Below are 19,862 nucleotides of genomic sequence, written 5' to 3'. Positions count from 1 at the left end.
CCCGGGCCTGATCCGTTATGATATTCAGGTTTGTGATCCGCGTGTTTGATTTGGCACGTTTTATGCTGGATTGCCTTCATAACGCAACCCTCCCCATTTATCCAGGCTTGGGACCGGCACTAAGACTGACCTGGCTTGTGCAACCATATTGGCTGGGTTACGTCAGCAAGTGCATGACAGATACACAAAATATCTGTCACATACTGTAAGTCAACACCGTCTGGACTGGACTCATTGGAACCGACTTCACCATAAAACAAGACAGTAAGCCGAAGTGTATGTCCGAGCACTGTTATTTAGAGAGCAGAGAACAGTCTGGAGTTCTCTCTATCATGGAACCACCTGCCCAGTCACTGCACCTAAATCCTATTATGCTGTTTTGGGATGAAATAGTTCACAAGAAAGAGAGAAATCGCTTTAACTAGGGAAAAACACAGTTTGAACAAAGTATTTCAGCTGAATGTTTGGAGAAACAAACTGTCTGGAGTGTGTTTCCATTTGTTTGTTCAATTAAAAGTTGCATAGAAACAAGGTGAAACAGGCACGTGTCTCTGAAAAACCATAAAATACTTTTAAAGCAAGCCAGTAAGGGAACGCAAACACTGATATCGGTTCGATTTGCGTTTTTACGCATGACGCACTCGAGGTATATCTGCCCGTTAAATGGCACCGATAATGCGCATGTGCAGTACAATGACCAAAAAAAAGAGAGCGAGAGAGAAGTCAGTAGTCATATGTTGAGATACACAGCTTCAAGAACCAAATGCACGATTGCATGCTTTATCTGATGTAGGCTGAGGCTGAAAAGGCGCATCGCTCGGGCGGTTGAGTCGCATGTCAGCGCCGGCTGCAGGATGAAAGACATGATGATGATGATGTTATTCAAGTCGGAGCTTCGAGGCTGCTAAAGTTTTACTCCAGTTCTCATCTGATGCTGGTCATGTTGGTTGGTTTCCGAGCTTCTCAGGGGTGAGAAGATTTCTGATTTCTTTTGCTCTTACACGCATTGCATGATTTGCGGTTCCTGCTTTTGGAAACGTTTTGGGTTGCAGACAGCTGCAGAAAGTTGAATCGGATTCATTTGATCCTGATTGAGCAAATAATAAAAGCTGACCTTCTGGGTGAATCCCATTCCCAGCTCTTATTTATTTACTGTTTGAAAACGGTAGTGATGCTGTGTCATTTATTAAAGCGCACAACAGCATCCCCAGCTTCATCCTTCAGTCTTCATCCTCTCCTCCTTTTCATTCTAAGGAGGTATATACTTGTATTTCTTTTTATATCTCAGCACAGTTTGGCTACATTCTCTCATTTATTTATTGTCAGGGAAAAGCAAAAACTGTTTTGTTCCCTACAAAAGCAGTTTTTTAGGGTTTCATTATATCCAAATGAATTTTCAGGGCACATTTTATTCACTACAGGATAAGAAAGATGCATATTAGGTACAAAAATTGTGTTATTTATGATCAGAAATTACAGTCTTGTTTCCAAAAACAAATGCAAACATAAGAAAGCAGCCAAATAAAGATGAATTCGATTCGAACTACATTTGACTACTGGCAAAATGTTAATCCTGAGCAAATCAATGCTGGATCACTTTAATCATGATAAATGCATAGTGGTGAAAGTTTCTAAGCAGTTCAGAGCTCTCTCTCTCTCTCTCTCTCTCTCTCTCTCTCTCTCTCTCTCTCTCTCTCTCTCTCTATCTGTAGTAGTTTTCTTTTTATAATCTGTGCTCAAGTTTGAAAATAAAGAAGCTATTATTGATGAAGAATCCTGCCAAAAATTTAATATAGAAAATAAATGACACATGCAGGAAGTGCGATAAAACTCATACATTGTGTTTGTTCAAATGCCTTCAAACGCAATGTGCATTGTTTTGTGTAAAACCTTTATGATTTATTGTATTTGTTTCATTTATTTTTTGATTTGAGTCAAACTTACAATTCATAGCATTTTAATTTCCATGTGTACATGCAGACTTTTCTTTCGGATCTAGAGATGGAGCTGGATTTGGGGTACCTGTAAGCATTTTTAAATTAAACTAGATTAGATTAGATTAGATTCAACTTTATTGTAAATGTGCAGAGAACAGGTACAGGGCCAATGAAATGCAATTCCACCAGAAGTGCAAATAGCAATGTATATAAATAAATAAATCAAATATAAATATACATATGCATAAACATACACATATAATAAACATATTATGGGAGTGAAAAGGTGCAATGTTACAAATAATACTATATAAGGTGAAAATGTCATGATAAACACGGAAGTGTATTATTTGCACAATGTCCATACTGTAACAGAGCAAAAAGACAAAAAAACGTATTTCTGTCCTAAATTGGACGTCTGTACTTATTAACTTGCTGATCAGTCCATCTACATCCAAGTCCTAACTTCGTAAAAGAGGCAATCTGGTTTAGTGGGTGAATATTGATTCAGACCACTATTCCGTCCCATGGGTGACTCGCCTCAGCATTATTACAGTGGGCTCTGGGTGTGTCTCCTTCTCCATGTATTCCTTTAAACATCCCAGTTTTATTTAGTGTGTCTTTCATATCAAGACATTTCCAGTCAGGTTTTGCAGCAATGCTTGGCAAATATCATTGCTACAATTTGTGAGATGCTCTCAGGAAGGGCATCTTTCCATGCTTGCAAAGAGCTTGTTGTTATGGAGATGGCATCTAGTAGTTGACTTGGTATTTATTTTTATACCTGACTTGTGCAGCTCGACAACAGTCTGTCTCTTGTTTTTCATAGTGACAGACATATTGTGCATGTGTGCAGCCTCGTATTTGGCCAATGGAAGGCTTTAACGATTTTATTTGGTAACCAAATGCAATAAAAAATAATTGTTGTCCCCAAAAATGATCAATTGTGGATATACAGCATATGGCTTACTTTCCATCTGTCTTATAGTTTCTCTCATTTGCTTTGGAGCGTTTCTCAGAACAGAAATTAAATTCTTCATGTCATGTAGTTATTTGTAGTTTCTCGACGCTTTGGACAAATCCCGAATGCTTCGGTATATTCATTTCATTGGTTGCGCACAATTTTCTGTTCTTCCCTACATTATTAGTTGTTTGTCATGTTGATCAAAATATATTCTACTGCTTCTCACCTGAATCGTCTTAGCCCCCCCAAAACATCTGGGCATAAGTTTATTGCATACGTCATTAATTGCAAAATTGTTAATCCAGCTGTCAGTGTGTGAAGCTTAAATTTCTACTTAACTTTTTTTTGTAAATGCGTCTTGAATTGATGAATCGTGCAGACGGATCTTAAACGTCACTAACGAAGGCGAGTTGTTCGGCGTCAGATCAACCAATGATGGACTAGTTCTCTAAAACGGGTCAAAGGTGAATCTCGTGACCATTGCATTTACATTTGCGGCATTTAGCAGATGCCCGTGTCCAGAGCGACGTACAAAAGTGCTTTGAGTCTCCAGCAATGAATAAATCTACATTGGTACGCAAGATTACAAACTTAATATAAATCAGACTACAACTCTTGAATTCTACAAAGCAAACTGGGAAAGTGCTAATTTAAGTGTTTCAGGAGGAGGGTGGCCTTCAACTGTTGGGACTCTGCTGTACGGACATCTAGGGGAAGTTCATTCCACCACCTCAGTGCCAGAACAGAGAAGAGCCTTGAAGTGTACTTACCTCTCATTCTGGAGGGTCTCAGACAGCGTTGTGCAGTGTGAGGTGTGATGGGGTCTCTGAGGTAAGATGGTGCTGGTCTTGGCCTTGTTGGCAAGAATAAGTGTTTTAAATCCGATACGTCCAGCTACTTGTAAACCTTCAATTGGTGACGGAGCAAAACCCAGAATTACAATTTCTGAAAAAAAAAAACCAACAACCAGGAAACGAACAAACACTAATACAGTACAGTAAAAGTGTGAATTCTGTCCTCTCTCTTGCAATCGCTATGAATCAAATATGCAATCAAATAGAATTCATGCTGAATTCATGAAGTAATTCATCCTTGTGCATTTTTAATCATTGTGATCCAAACCGTAGTTTATATCAGCAAACACTGAAACCGTGCGCCATCATAATGACAACATGACTAAACATTTTGATGTTCTTTTGTGAACAATGACAAAAGGACTTGGCGTTATAACGTCAATCAGATGTACATTGACATACTTTTGAGAGATGAATTATGGATTTTGAGAAAAGTACAGACTTTTGCCAGAAATTCAAGGAAAGCAAGGAAAAACTCCCTTAGATGTTATGAGGAAGAAACCTTGAGAGGAACCAGACTCAAAAGGGGAACCCATCCTCATTTGGGTGACATCAAGAGTGTGATTATAGTCTTTAAAACAATACAGAACACTGGAGAGTGAGAACTAACATGAGCACTGGAGTGTAAGATTATAAGTAATGTTCTTTCTACAGTCTTTTTCTGGTTATAAAACCAGGAGCTACTGAGGAACTCATAAAATATCTCAACATTTGCGATCATTAAAGATCCAACACCAGCTTCTCCAAATTGGAGGAAAACTGTCAAATCATTACAGTGATGAGTAATGCCCAGATTTCATTCTATGAACAAGGTACGTGCCCCCCCGCCACCCCAGAGGGTACAGATTGATATCAGTAAATGTTCTGAATGGATCTTGTCATTGTGTTGGATCAGGAGGACAGTTTAAATTCCTTTTCAAGGTCTCTCTTAAAATATTCATCAGTGTTTTTCTTCTGAGCCATTTGATAATTGACACCATGTCTGGCTTTTTATTATCTTCCCAGTCAAGAGTGACGATTTATAGTCAGGTCCGATGGTCGTTAACTTGTTTGGACTGGAATCTAGCATTTTGGACTGCTTGGAGTGCTAAAGAAGCAACTATGGAACACTGGATCTGTTTGCTATGTGTTTGCTGAGGATTTTGAATCTTCTGAACACGCCTTCATATCAGTTTCTTTTATTTTTTTAATCCAAGCTTTCCTTTTTTCTTGTTACGAGCTGCAGCTTTTCCGGCACACACCTCTCGGTCTGCATCAGCATTTTCATTTTCCTCCACACAGATTTAATTACTGTATCCCATTCTGTTTTCGCTGACAGGAGTTTGCACTTAAATCCTTTTTTTAATAATGCCTTTCACAGCAAAGAAGGTTTGCCCTTTTGGCTGTCCCTCCCTATTGTCCCTTACCTTTCTTTTGACATTTGCAGAGTTTGATGTGACAAAACCGGCAATGACAGACCTCTGGAAAGGACTGACATGTCCGTGGGCGGACGCATGTCCCCACAGCAGGTCACCACGAATGCAGGAACTGCTCCGCTCTGTATTTAGTCTTTAGAAAAAGCTGATTTTTTTATAACAGGTTGTGTGCTGTGAAATGGAAGAATTTGAGCGTCAGGTCAGTTTGTGTCATTCCTGTCAGTGTACCATTTCTCCGCTAGTTCGCCCTTTTGAGTTGGTTTGAAAGGTGGAGTCCGCTGAGGATCTGTGCTGCTACATACGCTCTCTCTGTCAGTCACTCAGTGCCATCTGTGCTGTCCATTCCAGCTTAATATTTCATGCTGTGATTTGGGCTGGGAATTAAAGATGCGGCAGGTGGGTTTGACAGAGTGCTGGCATATTCCCCCTGACTGAGCTCCAGGTAGAAAGTGTGCACTCAGCCAGTCGGTTCGAATAAACCTATAACATGTAACACACATTTTATTTTCGCTACTCATTTAGATGTTAATGAGCATCTCTATATTCCATGTCCTTCACATATCAACATTTTACATGCAGTTTTGTTTCAATTTCTTACTTTATCTCTCTTACGCTATCCACCACAGCTCTCAAAACACTAAAATAATAAAATACTTTTAGCAATATATTGCATTTTTTTTAGACAAGTTACTATTAATGGCATTTTGAACTTCATCACTGGGCCTTGCAAGACCAAAGGCAAAAGCCTTTACTTCTTTACAGGGACTGACTTTATTTATTTATTTATTTTAAGAAGCCACACCACATGTGCAGGGACTGACAGGTAAAGAAACCACGCCTCCTTTCACAAGGACTGACAGTTACAGAGGCCACACCTTTTTTTATGGAGACTAATTGTTACAGAGGCCACGCCTCCTACACAGGAACAGATCAGTAAAGAGGCCACACCTTTAACGGAACTGAAAGTTACAGAGGCCATGCCTCCCATGCAGGCACTGATCGTTTCAGAGGCCAAACCTCCTACACAACTGATACAGAGCCCACGCCTCTTACACAGGGACTGAGAGTTACAGAGCCCACGCCTCCTACACAGGGACTGAGAGTTACAGAGCCTACACCTTCTTCACAGGGATGAGAGTTACAGAGCCCACGCCTCCTATGCAGGGGCCACTGATCTGAGCAAAACACTTACCGATTGAAGCAGAACCAGTAGCTCTAAACCCTCTGAAACATTTTGTTCTGCTGTTCTAAAATGGTGATTAATGCCAAAAAATGGGTTTTGTGCTCAGCAGTTAAGTTGTTCTCATTTGAAAGCCTGGCTGGCCTGCGGTGGGATGGGAGGCAGCTGTGTTTGACATGAAGCCCTTCAGCAGCATGGGGGCTTTTGTGGTTAGCCACTGGGTTCCTCCATTACAGCGGAGATCGGTGGCACAGGCTCAGAGCAGAAAATTACTCTGTAATTTTTCAGCACAGCCAACTGGGCCATGTCCAGAAAGCTGCTGTTAGATTTTTCTTTATTAGTTCTGCTACTGCATAGAACGAGATTCTTAAAGCGATTACTTCGAAGCTCGTCAGTGATAGATGTGACTGTACATGTGCTTGGAGAGGAGGGTGCAGGGAGTTCAGCAGTCTGAAGAAAACCATCATTTCCAGAGACGTGGTGAGAGAAGGGATGACAAGAGAACTCTCCAGTGGGCCCTGAATTCTGGCATAATAATAAACGTGGCACAGTAGGCGATTCATCGTTCCAGTTTCCTGAGCTTGAGCACAAATCGAAACAATAGAATAATAAATAAAATTATTTCTCCCCCCTATTTTTTTTATTTTTCTCAGATTTCTTTTCAGCTTATTTATTTCCCAGTTCTCTATTGGCCTATAATAAAGCTGGAGCAGATACGAGTGCAGATATTTTAACAAAACACAAAACTAGAAACATGGCCGATATAAAAAAGTGCTACTGATTCACCTCTCCATGCATAGCCAACGTTACGATACATTAAAGATGCTTATGAAGCAACTTCCGATGCGATACGATTCAGTGGAAAAAATAATGCAGTGCAAAGTAATGGAGAGTGTGATAGAGAAGTGAAGAAAAGAGTGCAGGCATGGTGGAGTGGGTGGAGAAGAGTGATATCATGAGTGATTTGTGATAGAAGAGTATCTGTAAGAGTGAAAGGGAAAGTTTATAGGACTGTGGTGAGACCTGAGATGTTGTATGCTTTAGAGACAGTGGCATCGAGTAAAAGACAGGAGGTGGAGCTGGAGGTAGCAGAGCTAAAGATGTTGAGGTTTTTGTTGGGAGTGACGACGATGGACAGGATTAGAAATGAGTTTATGAGAGGGTCAGCGCATGTAGGACGTTTTGGAGAAAAGGTGAGGGAGGTGAGATTGAGATGGTTTGGACATGTGCAGAGGAGGGACATGGGGTATATCAGTAGGAGAATGATGAGGATGGAGCCACCAGGAAGGAGGAAAAAAGGAAGACCAAGGACGAGGTTTATGGATGTGGTGAGGTAAGACAGGTAGTTGGTTTGAAAGAGGCAGATGTAGAGGACAGGGGGGTATGGAGACGGATGATCGGCTGTGGCGCCCCCTAATGGGAGAAGCCGAAAGACTCCTAATGCATGGCCTCTTTCACAAACAGGACTTTGTAATGCAAAAATAAAAAAGATTAAATAAAACCAGAAGTTCATCTCCTGTTCTGTCTCCAGGAAGACGCAGCTCTACCTCTGCCATGTTAATCTGTATTCTATGTGACTCTCACCGACACCCTCGGTCTCTGTAGTGTACATTTACATAGCAGCAGTGGTGCTGAGAGACCGCGCTGAAGAAACAGTTTAAAAATTGTTCTACATATCTAAATATTTGTCAAATTATTAGTCACTTTTCTCATCCATATTTGGTTTAAACTGTTACCATAAAGTTGAAGGCACTGCATTAGATGTCTTTAGATAAGCTAGAATCTCCTCATAGCAATCTTATGCTCAGGTGTCCACATACTTCTGTCCTTATATATGGTATCTGTGTAACAGTAATTAGTATGCTGGTCTATGTGAGGCTGTAGACCATGCAGATGCTGGATAGGGAGTAAATTCAGGAAGATGAGATGCATGTCGTATGGGACGTGTCCGAGTTCAAGGTGACCTTGTTTTTAAGCAGTATCTTATTACTGGGGGGAACAAATTGTTCTGTACTGATCAATGAATTGAGACAAACAATAGCCCAGAACCACCATCAGAACTTGCATGATTGATGGCACAAATAGGTCTTTTGGACTTCAGCACACACACAGACACAGTTTCTATTGTAGCATTGGTCCTGATGAGACGCTGTGTCTCTGTGTGTAAATGTTTCCTCTTGTCCTTTTCTCCCAAATCCATTTTATCTTCATAAGCGGACAGTTGGAAGGAGTTCAGCTAATTTCCCATCGAATCGCTCAGCATCAGCTGACTGTCAGTTTGGCCGTGGTATTAGTTAGGGGGTGGGGGAGGGGGCAGATCAGAGAGGATAGATGCGTGGAATTCATCATTAGGTCATGGCCTCTAATTCGTTTTTGCAGAAAGACCACAGACAAGGTTACAAATAATAATAAATCCAGGCTTTTGGCCACTCAGTGCCTTCACTTGAGGAATAGCTGCTGTTAAGATCAGAAGCTGTGGGGGATGTAATGATCGGACATGGGGGTTGGGGTGGGGAGCTTACATGACTTTAAGCTCCAGAGGACAGCATATATTACACCGCTGGATACACAAGTGCTTTAAAATAATAGTGTTAAAACCCCCCGTTTGCCCTTGTTTGTTTTATCTGTCAGCAGTGGAAAAAAAAACCCTGAGGATCTCAGTCTGCTGTGTAACTGTGGATCATCTCTGTCTTTGCTGGGGGAAGAGATGGAGGAAGGAAGGATTGTAGAGATGAAAGAAAAAATATAAAGTAAGAGAAAATGTAAGAGAAAGAAAGTAAAAACTTTAAAAAAAACCAGGCGAAATTAAAACAAGTAAATGGGAAAATGAGAGAATGGATGACCAAGGGAAGAATAAAAGAAAGGAATGAAGTTCCCTGTGTGACGGAACGAAGGAAGGAAGGAAGGAAGGACCTTGTGGAAAGGAAAATAGTTCCTTGTGGGATGGAAAGAAGAAAGAAAGAAATTTCTTTGTAGGAGGGATGAAAGGAGGTTCCCTGTAAGAAAGAATGTTCCTCGAAGGATGGAAGGAAGAAATAAAGGATGGAGGTTCCTTGTAGGAAGGAAGGAAGGAAGAAAGTTCCTGGTAGAAAGGAAGGAAGGACAAAAAGAGTAGAATGAATGAGAAAAGAAAAAGATAATTGTAATGAGAGAGGGAAAAAATGGTAGTTAAAATAGGGAAAGAGCAAAGAAGGAAGTGAGTGAAAGAAGAAGAAATAAAGAATGAAGTTGTGGACTCAGAGGACAGCAGACACCTGTTTAATATTTAACGTCCACATTCTCAATCAAGATAAAGATTTTTTTTTGCATTTTCTTTTCAGAAAACTTGAACGTAATACGAACTTCCAACGTGAACTTACTCGTGACCCTCAATCGGCTTTCATTCTAGTAGAACTTTCTACAAGTCAGCTGCCATTACACGGCCTCATTGTCTCCTCCGATCTCCAGCGAAGGGACCTGACGGCTTATGAATTACATGATGATTTCTTTGTGTACGTGTTTGGAGTCAGATTACTATCAGGTGGTTGGCAGGATGACCAGGATGACTGTTGAACCATCAAAAAAACTGATGTGATAAAGGATGTTGAAAGAGGATCTGATGAACACAAGATGAAGCAGTTAGCTTCAGTAGCATCATTTTTAGTGATTATAGTACCAAATACTGGATTCAGGTTATTTTCTACATGGATTTTATATATACACACACACACACACACACACACACACACACACACACACACACACACACATATGATCATAAAGAAGATTTACAGAAATGTAGATGGACATTTTGATCCATAATTTGGGCTATAGGTGACCGAAGAACTCCCTGGGGAGGAAGATATCAGGAAGAAAACCCTGAAAGGAACCAAAATCCCAAGCTTTCTAGAATTCTCATCTTGAGGATTCAGAATGTGGCATTGTGGTGAAACCAGGCTCATCAGGATAAAATGGAACATTTGCCATTCTCCATTTTGTCTTCATTTTCCATTATAATAATCTCCACTCTTCTGGGAAGATGTTCCACTAGATTTTGTGAAGATTTCATGGAGATTTGTGCTCATTCGGCCACAAGGGTGGTAATAAATTCAGGTAGTGATATAAGGTGAGGAGGCCTGGGGTGCACTCAGTGTTCAGGTTTGAGGTCAGAGCTCTCTAGCAGGAGAACTTTCACTCCAAACAAATGTAAAGCATATGTTCATGGAGCTGGATTTGTCTACAGGGGCATTGTGATGCTGGAAGAGGTTTGGATCTCTTATTTCAATTCAATACAAAGACGTACAATTGTGTCTCCAGCTTTGGGTGTCCAAATACTTTTGCCCATATAAAGTATTCAACCTCTAGGCATTAAGGAAGCCTTTATATGCTTCATGTGTGGGCGAGAGAGAGAGAGAGAGAGAGAGACACACACACAGAACATGGCTGTATTATTATGGTGTGTGAACTGGAAGCAGGTATCTTTGTAACCTCATGTCTTCTCCTCTCCTGTAGGCTCTGATGTAAAGGTTTTGGGGCTCATGCTGCGCTGCCATCTGCTGTGCTCTCTGGACAGACGGGCGCTGCCTGACCCCGGAGTCAAAGCCTGGCACTGCCCCTTTCATCTGAAGCTTCTCCCTCTGCACGAGCTGGAGGACACCCAACGTTTACGAGGTCCTACACGTCAGATTTTTACAGTAAAAATACGTGTTCTACGTGCAGATGCGGTCGTAAGGGTTTGTAACGCTAAAAATAATGGAAAGGAAGAAATATTTTGGATCGTAGCACCGAACTTAAAAATGATTTACAGGGAAAAACACACACAGGGACGATCAGAAACACAAGGTTTTATTCATAATGCTGGAAGAAAGAAAGGAAGGAAGGACAAAAACAAAGGAAAAGAAAGAAAGAAAGAAAGAAAGAAAGAAAGAAAGAAAGAAAGAAAGAAAGAAAGAAGGAGAATAAAAACAGTACAAAAGAAAGAAAACATAATAAACTAGAATTAAATAGTAAGAAAAGAACAAAACCAGACAAAGTAAAAGAAAACAGAATAAAAACAGACAGAAAGAAAGAAAGAAAGAAAGAAAGAAAGAAAGAAAGAAAGAAAGAAAAAAGAAAGAAAACGAATGAACAATAAATACAGAATGAAAACAGAATAAAATGAAGGAAAAGAAAGTAAAAGAAAGTATTAAATTAAGAATAAATACAAAAGAAAGAAAAAAGAATTAACAGCATAAAATTGAAAAAAGAACAAAAACAGAAAGAAGGAAAAGAAAAAGAATAAAAACAAAAAGAATAGAAACGAGGAAAGAAAAGAATAAAGTCAGAAAGAAAGGAAGGACAAGGAAAAGAAATAAAAGAAAGGAGAAAGAGAATAAAAACAGAACAAAAAGGATAATAAAATAGAAAGAAAGAACAAAAACAGAAAGAAAGAAAAAGACAACAGAATAACAACAGAAAGAATAGAAACAAAAGGAAAGAAAAGAATAAAGTCAGAAAGAAAGAAAGGACAAAACAAAGGAAAATAAATTAAAAAAAAGGAGAGAAAGCATAAGCCATGAAGACACGTACTGTAGACAATCACAACACAGGGAAGAGAAATAAAGTACAGCGTGTAGTGGAAAGTGGTGCGCACACAATCACGTGACACCCTGAGGTGCAGTAGCTGATGGGAGACGTAGTCCTGTGGCTTAAGCCAGAACCCTTTTGAAATTACCGAAGACCTCGTTGTCCTCATTGCAGGAGACATCAACGCATAAACAGTGAAACTCCAGACTTTTCCATTTGACCATTTCCACCCTAAAATATCCAGCATAACTGTACACACTTAAAAAAAAAAAAACTTTGGAACTAAATTTGGAGGTCCCATCATACACTATATGGACAAGAGTATTGGGACACCTGACATCTATATGTTGTACATCTCCAAATTATTAACACAAAGCTGAAGACACACAACTGTACAAAATGTTGGATGAATTTTATTTCCACTTGAACTCGAGAGCCAAATCTCCTCCAGCATGACAATGTGCACAAAGCCAGCTCCATGATCTGCCATGGGTTGGAAGCACATGGAAGCTCTTGACTTGTCTACTACAAAGCTCTGAATAGTAATCTTCCCAGAAGAGTGGAGCTCATTATAACAGGAAATGAGGACCAAATGTGGAATGGGATGTTCAAAAAGCGCAAATCTTATACTCCACATAATTTTGTCCATAGAGTGTAGAGTATATTGATGGAGAAAAAAACCTTCTCCTGCGATTTAGCAACAGCAAAGGCGCTTCGTTAGATCTCGGCTTTCACAAAGTCGTTTGTCTTTAAGGAACAGTTGATCGATCTGTCATTCGATTAAGTGTGTGTGTGTGTGTGTGTGTGTGTGTGTGTGTGATCCATCAATTTATATTGAACAGGTAATGATTTAGTGCAATAGTAATCTCTGTAGTCGGCTCCATAACTATTGGCACCCATAGTAAAGATGACGTTTTGATAATGAACTTAAAAATGAAAAAAAAAAAAAAAAAGAAAAAAAAGCATGTCTCAAAAATATTGGCAGCCGACACCACAACTAGGTTTCCAGCTAGTCTTCACCATCCCTTTGTTCCCTCCCCGTCATTTCTTTCCTCCTTCTTTCTAACAATGTCATCAAGCCAGAGCAGCGTATTAATCTCCACGCAACCCGGCCCTGATGAACGAGCATGGCATTTACACTATTAACGTCTCTCCTTGCTTTTGTTCCTGCCTGCTAATGCTGCTGTAACGATGTAATCGTTGACTGATCGTGCTGTCAGTGTGTCAGAGGGATACTTAGCACTGTCACTTTAATACATGGACATGGTCATAGACTTCGGAAATGTAATCTAACAGTGCTGTTCGACTATGCAGGCTTTTAACTTGTGTAAAGGTTATTCCTATACATCTGTGGACTTCTTGTCCGGCTGCGGTTTGTCCGTGAGACCATAAGACGAATCATATGTGTTTTTTTGAACATCCCATTCCACATTTAATATGGATGTGCATCTCCATAACTGTGGCAAATCATCAATTTACTTAAGTGCCTTCTGACTTCTAACTCATAGCCCTTTCTCCATGCAGCTCTACCTCTGCCTGGACATGCCACGGTCTCTGTAGTGTTGTGATGCATCATATCCATGTAACAGCAGAGGTGCTAAAAACGCGCCTGAGAAACAGTTTAGAAAGGAGAAATCAATCTACATATCAAATATTGTTTGCAAATTATTGGTCAATTTCTCTATAATAAAAGTATAGTGCATCTACTAATGGTTATATATAATGAATCGGTTTTTAGAGACGTGGATATGTTAAAAAACGATGCATTGCGATACAAATGAGAGTAGGGAGCAGGAGGAGAAGAGCCTGGAGAGCTGGAGGTACATGCTGGAAAAGGGGAATGAGGGTAGGAGTAAGGGGCGCTGTTCTAATTCATCTCGAAGGTGTTCAATAAGGTTGAGGTCAGAGCCCTATGAAAGCCAGTCAAGATCTTCCACTCCCATCCCTGTAAAACATATCCAATAGTGTATTTTAGATAACGCCTTTAATAAGTTGCTTTACATAAAAAAAATGCAATTGTATGAATAGAACATGAAAACATTTCATGTCTGGGTGGGTCTGATGCCTGATGCTGGAAGTGAGCTCTAGAGCATAAGAAGACCCCTGGAGCACAAGTCTGAGGAACAGCTAAAAGAAATCCTATCTGAGAAGAGAGAAGGTTAGATTTTTGAGGTGTAAAGTGTCAGGAGTTTAGTTAGAAACTGGGTAGCCAGACCATGGAGAAATCAGATCCTGAATAATCTAGGAGGTCCTCGAAGGTCTGCATTTCAGCACTGGTGACAAAGTGAAGAAGGTTGTCCTAAGATGCTTCAGGCATACTGACAAATCTTTCTAGGACAAATCTTTTCAGGAATTCATTTAAAAACACTGGGACAAGACAAGACAAGACAAGACAAGACAAGACAAGACAAGACAAGACAAGACAAGACAAGACAGAACTTTATTAATCCTAAAGAAAATTCTTTTGCCAGACCCTGCTTCAAAGAAAAAAATAAATGTATATGAAAAAAGCCCCTCGTATCTTATACAACACTGAAGATCACGTGGTAATTTTAAATGTTATGATATGCAAATCTTTCAGAGTAACCTTTTCTTTTAGCTACCTGTAGAAAACGAGTTAAAATCTCAGCACCTCCTCCAATCTGCCACTGCTGGGTCTTTGAACATCAAGCACTCAGGTGTATGCAGTGCAACTGTGTAGATTGTGTAAGATGTGTAAGTGTGATCTGAGCAAAGTCCATTAAAATGACACTTTCATTTTGCTGACAGAGAGCAAGTGCGAATTGAATGTTACTTTTTTTAAATGAAATGCAGCTTTTGTGTGTTTCCAGGTGCAGACAAAAGAAGATAAGGAAGACGACTAGAGACATGTTCAATGGATTGCTAGAACCTGCACTGGAGAGCCCTGGACGTCCTCTGCCTCCAATCCACAGCTTCTAAGTGACTTTATTACGGGACCTTCTGAGATCACCGTCTACCCCTCACTCCTTTGACAATTGTTAAATGGTTGTTGTGTTGCTTTATCAGGAGCTTGCATTTCCCACTCCATCTCCTCCCTCCTGTGACCAGAGACCTTATTTAGCAGCTACTATTATTATTTTTTACTCATCTCCCCACTGTCTCTCTGATCTGATTAGTCTCAGGTCTGCAGGCTTGGACACGCTGGAAGCAGGAAACAAGGACGTGTGGCACCAACCATTTACAGTTCAGCTGTGCTAATCTCTGAATTTCCATTGTGTATAGAACACCTGGACACCAAAGGGTCCATTTAGGTGCTGTGTGTGCTTCAGCTGTCTGTCCCTTGCCGTGTCATGTCATCTTCCCTCTCACCACGTCTGCTTTCGAGAGGACCAGATGTACCGGGGTTGAAATAAGCATACTTGTCAGTTTGTTCCCCTCAAAGCCGAGCTGAGGTCCGCCCCACTTGATCAAGAACCCGTAACACTCTTAGACGTTTTCCCCCATTTTCTGTTCAATCTGGCCGAGCTGCCTATACTCCCGAGTGTCCAGACGGTGTGCAGGTTCTGCGGGCGAGGCGTGTGGAGGATGAGCGATGTTCCCCCACTGGAGTACGAGCCGCTCTCCCCTGCGCTCCCCAGCAGGCCACCGCTAGCTGCAGACGCTGAGCAGAGAACGGCTCTAGCCTTCGTGGGCCTGCTCATGCTCTTCCTGCTCTTCCTGCTTGTGCGTTGCTTCCGCATTCTGCTCGATCCCTACAGCCGCATGCCGGCCTCGTCCTGGACTGACCACAAAGAGGGCCTGGAGAGAGGCCAGTTCGACTACGCGCTGGTGTAAAGCACTGATCAGCGATGGTGGACGAGCCGAGAGCCTCTGCCTTCGCTCTCTCTGTGGTCAGCCCTCGACGACTTCCCAACTCCCTGTGACTCTCCTTTCACCACCTCCTGTAGTGTCTCCTCAGGGCTACAAGGTTTTCCTTTAGTTTCCTAGTGATGCCTGAACCATTATCCTAGCCATTATCCCTCGGCCCATAAAATCTCTGGTAGAGTCCAGTACTAAGAACTATGACTATTCCATCAGTTATGAAAAACGAATCCAGTTTTTGTCACAAGATATTTTTCTGATTCTCTCGTCCAGAATGATGCTTTTTTTCCTGTTTTAGTGGTAGAGGCACTATTAGGTCTTATTGTTAAATATCACCTCACACTGTGGATTACACGTATATACAGTATGAAGTTCCACAGGTTCCGAGAAACAGGACATTTTGAACGTTCTCCTGAAGTAGTAGTTGAAACCATATTCAGATCCATTTTATTTTACAGACAAAACTAGGTCAGATGTTTATCAGCACATATTTGACCCCTCATTCTATCCAGTGCATCTAATCTGGTTTTTTCTACATGCTATGAACTAATGCAGTCAGGAGGATTACCTCCACCTCAGGTTCATCATTAGTTTAGGCACAGTCACATCAGCCATCGTCACAATAATGTATTTTGGCTACAATGCATAACTTTTAACGGGGGTCCCCAAACTATGGGCCAAATACAGCCGGCCCCACATTTGGAACGGCTCTCGGAAAAGAGACATATTTTGAAAATGTAATTTTACATATATGTTTTACTCATATGATATCTGTATTTAATAATAAAGGTTGGCTTTAAAACTAAAATTTCCCTTAGTTATTAAGAGAGGTTGAGGCACCGATTGTTGATTGCTGTAACTGTCGGCAAAAAACCATAACGATAGTTTTTCCAGCTTCCATTCTGCTGTTATTACAAGAGCGGCCTCTAGAGGCAAATCAATGATGCATGTGCTGTTTGTATATATATGTATGTATAATATAGCCTAATTATTTATTAGATTAAAATACCAACCATATGCATATGCGTTAGTAAGTAAATCTTTTGATTTCAGTAAGAATGAAAATGAAAAAGAATGAAGAAGAATGAAAAATTTATTATGATAGTAATAATGCTATTTTAATAGGTGATATATCTCTACAGTGGCGGGCCGTGCATTTGGTACCTGGGCCTTCAGTGGGGTCTTACTCGACTTAATCCACCTTTAAATACCACTATACACTATCATGTTGCAATTATAGAAACCATCAATACTATACAAAAACGCAGTATAACAACACGTGGCATTACAGAGAGAGAGGCATTTAGCATGTGGAGGGTAAATACTATTTTACTAAAGCAAGAAACCCAGTTAAGACTCCAAACTGGTCTGGAAGTGAAGAACAAACCCTTTCCCGGGCTGAGACAAGCTAGCTAGTTTCGGGGTTGGCCGACCTTCTCATGATGTCTAGCTTTTCTTGAAAATGTATTTTTAATTATGTCCGAGTCCAAATTAATTTCTCGTCCACTGTAGGCATAAAAAAGTCTAACTCAGATGTATTAATGTGTGCAGAGAGCTACACACACGTGTTTGCCAGTCGAACGTGGCTGTAACAGTTTCCCTCTGACCAACTAATCAGAGTACGGAAAAATGCTGACGCTATTCTGGGCCAGCTAGCTGCCCTGTGAGGTGAATCTGAAATCTGATTGTTAAAGAAAATGACCCGTTGCTAATAGAGACTAAAGTAAAAAAGCCAGCAGTACTGACTTTGAAGGCCCTGGGCAGATTAGATTGACATGCCAGCACATAGAGGCTGAAATCTAATTGGACAAAAAATTTCACATTCACATACACGTCCTGGAAGCAGTGTGGCCAAGAGAAACGCTACGAAATGAAGAGAATAAACTGTTGAGAATAAATTAATACAATTTTATGGAACAAATATTAGAATTTAGGTTGTAAATGTAGGTCAGTTCTGATCGTGTTTTGGCCAGCAGAGAAGGCTTTGCTGGCCCGGACCGCCCACAAATGGATCTCTTGAAAAGTAACGCTCATTTGTCTGTATGGTGTAGAACAAAATAATGAACTAATCTAACATTAGGAGGCATAATGCCTACATTTAAAATCATAATAAAATTTACTACCCCAATAATACTGGTAGCTACTCTGGCCCATGTAATATTCTGTTCCAGACCGACCCGGCCCCCCATTAAATAAAAGAAAATTTATGTGGCCCAGACAGAAAAAAAAGTTTGCGGACCCCTGGTTTCTAAGTTAAAAATGTAGCTCTGGATTCACATTAGCCCATGGTAAAGCTATATGTCATAGGATGTTTGGTTACAAAATGGCGGTTCACAATAGCAACCGGGTAAAGTATTCATTTTTGATCAATGATGGAATGGAAGTGTTCTTGGTAGTGGACTCAACTGGACCACAGCAGGGCTGCCATGTTGGATTGACAAATTTTCAGGCTAATCAGCCAAACCCTGCCTTCTTTACTACAGATCCATTTCCTGGTTAATAAAGACTTATTCCATATAAAGAATAGTCAGATAGATAATACTGATTTGCTTACACAGTAATATCAATATATATATTATTCCCTTTATGTTCTTATGCTCAGTAGCGGCTAACAATTAAGGAGGAGTACCCTACACTTTACAGTCTAGCGCATCATCAAACTGCTGGAAAAAATGAAGAAAAGACCAGATAATATATTTAGAAGCGTTTATGATCACTTTTGGATAGGATCGATTCTCATACACCGAACACAAAACACTGTTCAACTGTTACATGAAATCCCCTCGGACTGCTGCCTTCAATCACGCGCGATTAGCCACCCCCTGCCAACGGTGTGTTCTTTTCTCAGTGTTTACAGGAGCAGAATCCCCTTTAAAATGTCAGAGATGTGATCTTGCTGCAGTGTATTTCAGTGTATTTGCATCATTTACAAGCCATATCTATCGATATTAATGCCTTTTTGGACAGCATAATGTCGTGTGGTCGTTAGCTGTAGCCGATCTGCCGAGCTCTGTGACTTGTGTAGTGAGTTACTGTGTGCGAGTTCTAGAACTTCTGAAAGTGCTTTATTTTTGTATCCGGACTCAGATTTGGAGTCTCCTTTTTGCTAACGATGTACTATATGTATTCAGTTGAAGATTTCTAGCTTGATGTGTTCTCACTAGATCATGAAAAAACTCCATAACAATGTGTTGCTTTGGTGTGTTTTTCGATCTTTGTACTGTAAGCAGATTGGATATTTTTCCGAAGTCCTTTGTTTTTGCTATGCTGGCCCAATTGTGGCAAAATAAAAAGGGGGTTTTATTCACTTTCTGCTTCGGGCAGCTTCAGTAATAAAACGGAAATTGACAACGATACAACTTGTCGATTTTAAATGCTCATTAAGCCGGTTCTAGACTTTCATTCAGTAAGAGACAATAAAGAAGTAAATTTTAACAGTTAATTCAATTAACTGAAATTATGCATACATACACACGAGGTGGTATCAAAGAGTTTTGAGTCGGACTCTGTTTACTTTATTTATCTATGTTTACACACAATCACCTTCAAAATACTCCCCTTAAACAGAAATACAGAGCTCCCACCGTTTCTGGCACTTCCGGAACAGCTCCTGGAAGTCTTTTTGAAGCCTGTCAAGCACCTTGTGCTGGATCTAGTTATGGAAGAGGGCGAAGTCCACAGGAACTAAATCCTGATCATTTTGTTTCACATGTGAGAAGAGCTTGGTGATGGAGTTCATTGCCATCATGGAGCATCCAGTTTTTGGTGCACCAGAGATTCGTTCACTTTCGCAGAATGCCCTCCAAAAGACGCCTTAAATCCTGGCAGTAGAACTTGCTATTGATGGTCCGGCCTGTGGGACGAATTCTTAGGCAAGTTTGAGTCAGGAGTTTCTCTCATCATTTAAAACTTTCTTTCGGCTTCTCCCGTTAGGGGTCGCCACAGCGGATCCTCCGCACGTTTGATTTGGCACATGTTTTTACGCTGGATGCCCTTCCTAACGCAACCCTCCCCAATTTATCCGGGCTTGGGACCGGCACTGAGAGTGGCTGGGGATGGTTCCCCGACTGGGAATCGAACCCGGGTCCAAGCGGTGGGAGCGCTGCGTCTTAACCACTAGACCACCAGGGGACCTAGTTGCTCTCA

The 19,862-nt window shown here is 40.7% G+C and overlaps 1 protein-coding gene across 2 annotated transcripts; it reads left to right on the top strand.

The window, feature by feature from the left end:
* The first annotated feature begins 707 nt into the window (after window positions 1-707).
* Window positions 708-17,067, top strand: LOC124390787 (cortexin-1). 2 transcript variants are annotated; one of them, XM_046856794.1, is made up of 3 exons: window positions 708-969; window positions 10,842-11,000; window positions 14,726-17,067. In XM_046856794.1, exon 3 carries the CDS (start codon window positions 15,441-15,443, stop codon window positions 15,687-15,689), a length of 249 nt encoding a protein of 82 aa, XP_046712750.1. In that variant the 5' UTR covers window positions 708-969; window positions 10,842-11,000; window positions 14,726-15,440; the 3' UTR covers window positions 15,690-17,067. The 2 variants fall into 2 exon arrangements, with proteins under 2 accessions (XP_046712750.1, XP_046712749.1); XM_046856793.1 differs by having other exon boundaries at window positions 10,842-11,009.
* The last annotated feature ends 2,795 nt before the right edge of the window (window positions 17,068-19,862 follow it).

The sequence above is a fragment of the Silurus meridionalis genome, chromosome 9 (assembly GCF_014805685.1).
Source record: "Silurus meridionalis isolate SWU-2019-XX chromosome 9, ASM1480568v1, whole genome shotgun sequence".
In the NCBI taxonomy this organism is placed as follows: Eukaryota; Metazoa; Chordata; class Actinopteri; order Siluriformes; family Siluridae; genus Silurus; species Silurus meridionalis.
This window is presented reverse-complemented; position numbering and strand designations above follow the sequence as displayed.

Bases quoted from the DNA above. Each gene is read 5' to 3' on its own strand.
- LOC124390787 (XM_046856794.1), top strand. From the start codon at position 15,441: ATGAGCGATGTTCCCCCACTGGAGTACGAGCCGCTCTCCCCTGCGCTC.